The sequence below is a fragment of the Olea europaea genome, unplaced genomic scaffold (genome assembly GCF_002742605.1).
Source record: "Olea europaea var. sylvestris unplaced genomic scaffold, O_europaea_v1 scaffold2076, whole genome shotgun sequence".
Lineage (NCBI taxonomy): Eukaryota > Viridiplantae > Streptophyta > Magnoliopsida > Lamiales > Oleaceae > Olea > Olea europaea.
Window position 1 is genome coordinate 21,483 of NW_019238681.1, and position 3,636 is coordinate 25,118.

The 3,636-nt window shown below is 34.1% G+C and overlaps 1 protein-coding gene across 1 annotated transcript; it reads right to left on the reverse strand.

Moving 5' to 3' along the window:
* Positions 1 to 239: 239 nt before the first annotated feature.
* On the reverse strand, positions 240 to 3,017 carry LOC111379974. Its single transcript, XM_023003412.1, has 2 exons — positions 2,524 to 3,017; positions 240 to 650 (listed from the first exon to the last, which is right to left on the reverse strand). Exons 1-2 carry the CDS (start codon positions 2,808 to 2,810, stop codon positions 548 to 550), a joined length of 390 nt encoding a protein of 129 aa, XP_022859180.1. The 5' UTR covers positions 2,811 to 3,017; the 3' UTR covers positions 240 to 547.
* Between the last annotated feature and the right edge of the window lie 619 nt (positions 3,018 to 3,636).

Genomic DNA, 3,636 nt, shown 5'->3' on the forward strand with positions numbered 1-3,636 from the left:
GGGCATAACCTGCGATTTACCTTCTCGAGTCACTGAGGGACTGGTAGCTAGAGGTCCATGATTTAGTCTGGCGAAGTTGAGATACCTGGGTATAAAAAAAAAAAAAGAAACAAAATAGTGGCACTAAATATTTGAGGAATCTTGTTTGTGGGTAAACTGATACTCCAGCCTGTCAAAACAGGCAATAGTAGGAGAGGTTGTGCCGTTGTGCTGTAAACAAATGAATGTACTGTTTATTAGTAAAGTTTGGGCTCTTATAAATGATAAGCAAAACCACTATATCTACCAGATTAAAGCTGTAGAAGTAACTGGACATAAATTCTTCGAAGGCATTCAAACAGACACAAAGTGAACTATACATGGCTCATTGATATTGCTATAAAACATACAATAAACCATTTCTATTCTACGTATAGTGCAAGCTGATCTCCAAAATAATAGCTATGCACCTCACATAGTATTTCAATAGCTAATTATGTGACTATGGATCTGTGTTCCACTTCATTTTAACAACCAGACTGACCCTCACACTGCTAATCCCCTGGACCTATCCCACCTTCTGCTTATGTTTTGCAGCATCTTTCTCTGCCAATTGGTCTTGTTCAATCTGCAAATCACGGCACTCAACAGAGCAGAAAGCACGAAGGTCACTGCATTAGAAAGAATGAACATAAGTATAAGCACTCTAAAAGCATTAAAATACATGACAAAGAACATCTCACAGGCAAAAGTAGAACTAAATACAATAATAGTTGTATTTGTCGTTCATGCAATACTATACACGTCTAGTACAGTATATAGCGACACAAACTAGCATACATACAGACTTTTAGTGCAATATTCAATCATGCAAGAAAACATTCATATTGATTGAATCAATATATTAATTATAGTTTAACTTACATTTAACCCAAAAGTAATTGGAAAATTATCCAAGCCGGTTGAATCATAATCTTTCTTTAAGACAATATCGTTCCTCTAGTGATGAAGGTCTTCAAGAAATTGCCTTCGGCTTAACATTTTTGTCACAGAGGAACCGGCAAATAGAACTTTCTTACTTGTAGACCGAACAAAAAGACAGATTCGACTGGATTTTAGAAAGAGAATATTTTCAGATTTTAGGGAGAAGTATTCTGAAAAAAATATATATATATGATGATCCAAAATGCAAAAGAAATGGATCTATAAATAGCTTTCGAATGTAGTCATTCATCCAACAGCCATGGCCTTTCCGAAGGTTCGTGTTTTACGAAAAGATTGGAATTATGTAATTAGAAGGCGTAACACATAAAATGCTACAAAAATTTAGAAAGGATACAACTTTTTAGGAAAAGAAGCAAAAAGCCACAACTATTGTCAAAAGTCATTTCAATTAAAGGACATAACTTTTAATTTAAGACACACAAACAATGGACTTTTCATATTAAATTTCGAGAATTTTGTTTTCTTCCTTCTTCATTTTTTGTTTCCATCTCCTTTCTAACAAGAGACAAGGATGAGGACAGTTTCTTCATCCACAACAACCTTTTTTTCATGATATGACGAAATAAACTATGTAACTAAATGTAGTTTAAAAAAAAAAAATTCAGATTAACCTTATAATTGTCACGAGGAATTTTGACTTGGAACCTAGAGCATTATGAAAACAAGAACAGGTTTTGAAGGCGAAAAAATAAAAATAAAAATTGAGCATGCTCACCATAAAGTAATGAAACAAGAACATAAATGCGAAATAGAAAAAGAATCATGTTAGATTCTCAACAAGGTCAAGGGCAGGTAAAATTAATAATTGCAATGAGGTCCCCAATATTAAATTAAAAGGGGAAAATATCACATGTACCGTTACCAGCCGTGAATGGTTAAAGAAGCACTAAAAGCATTACTTATGCCTGTTTGATAGCCTTGATTTTTCGTGAAAAATAAAAAATGTTTTTCACTTCCACTCAATTTGTGTTGTTTGATTGCTAAAAATTTCTATGGAATTTGTTTTTCAACTTTCCTCCACACATGTGCCAATTCCATAGTTTTGTGGAAAATTTGGATTTCCAGCCACAATTTTTTTTTTTGGGCAATCGGAACAAATTCTATCTCCAATTGTAACAAATTTTGTCCCTTTAGTTGACAATTTCCAAAAAAAAAAAAAACCAAAAGATAAAAAATTTCAACTGAGAAATTATACAAATTAAACACATTTAATCACAAATGAAACAAATTCTAAACAATTCAATTCCCTGAATTCGTTTTCTTTCCACCCAAATTCCATCATTACAATCAAACGGATCTTTAGAAAATCATATACCAAAAACAAATTTAGTATATCATACTCAAAAATAGAAACAGAAAAAATCATGCTTGACATTGATATCTAATAATTCGTGCCAAAGAATCATAAAGACAATGAAAATCGGTTGATAATTGATGAAGCAAACTGAAGAAGAGTGAAAGAAAAAATGATTAGGGAAACAGAAAATCACAACCAGATTAAATATTAAAAATTAAAAAATATAAATCAAAAGACGCTACCTGTACATGTACGCCTCAGCGTCTTTAGCAATTTTCTTCCTACAGTAGTAACATTGCTCCAAAAAAGCACCGATCTTCTGCTGATCATCGTGTCCAATACTCTGGCCAACAATAGGAGAACCGACCGCCATAATCCTCGGCCTCATAATTTCCGGCTCTAAGACGTTTGCCACCGAATGCTCCGGGACCTTCGCCGGACTGACCGCAGAGGCGGTGGCGCTGGAGGTAGCAACCGGCGGCTTGACCTGGCCAGAAGAACTTCCAATTAGCTCGGGCTTCACTGACATTGTTGACGTGCTAGGGTTTCAGCAAAGATTTGAGAATGGCGGGAGTTTTCGCTACCAGTACCAGTGCGTGAACGATAAATCGAACTTGTGTTTTCAGAGGCAAGAAGCCTGTATTTTGTATTCATAGAATTACGGTGGGTCCCATGTACGAGAGGTTTTTCAACGAAATTAAAAAAGAAGAAGAAAGGTGGAATTTTGGTGGATAATTTTTCTTCGGTGGAGTTATTACACTGAATTCAACTGCTTAATCTTAACTGTGATTCATTAATTTTTGGTGGATTTGATTCTTAATTACTTTTGGAGAATAATTTATGCGTGAATTAAATGCATCATAACTGTCAGGTTGGAGTTGACATTATTGAGGAAGACAGCCACCCTATCAGGGAAAAAAAAAAAAAAAAAGGATGGCAGAGGTTTTGACCGCCTTTTTGCAAGTGTCGAGTTGCATATGTTTGATTGGTATGAAAAATATCATCTAAAAAAAATATTTTTCATCTTTTATAGAAAATAAAAATCACTTCTATCCAAGGAAAATATTTTCCTTAAAAACAAGGAAAATTAGGCATATTTTCAAAAGTTGGAAAATATTTTTCATAAAAAAAAATAGCAATCAAACACTCAAAGTAGGAATTTGGGTGGAAAACTGATATTTTTCATGAAAAATAAATGTAATCAAACACATAGAAAAAAAAATGAGGCCCCACCCCCTATTGTGAGGGTTGGTAAGGGCTTCAGTCGGTTTTTTCAAACGGTATAGCTTGATTGATTTTTCAATCCTGAATAGCACGACTTTCTTTGCGCAATAGTATGTATTTCAACAGTTTAT

Coding starts and splice junctions, on each gene's coding strand:
- LOC111379974 (XM_023003412.1), bottom strand. CDS start 2,810: ATGTCAGTGAAGCCCGAGCTAATTGGAAGTTCTTCTGGCCAGGTCAAG. Junction 651..2,523: donor GCTGAGGCGTACATGTACAG/GTAGCGTCTTTT, acceptor TTTCTAATGCAG/TGACCTTCGTGCTTTCTGCT.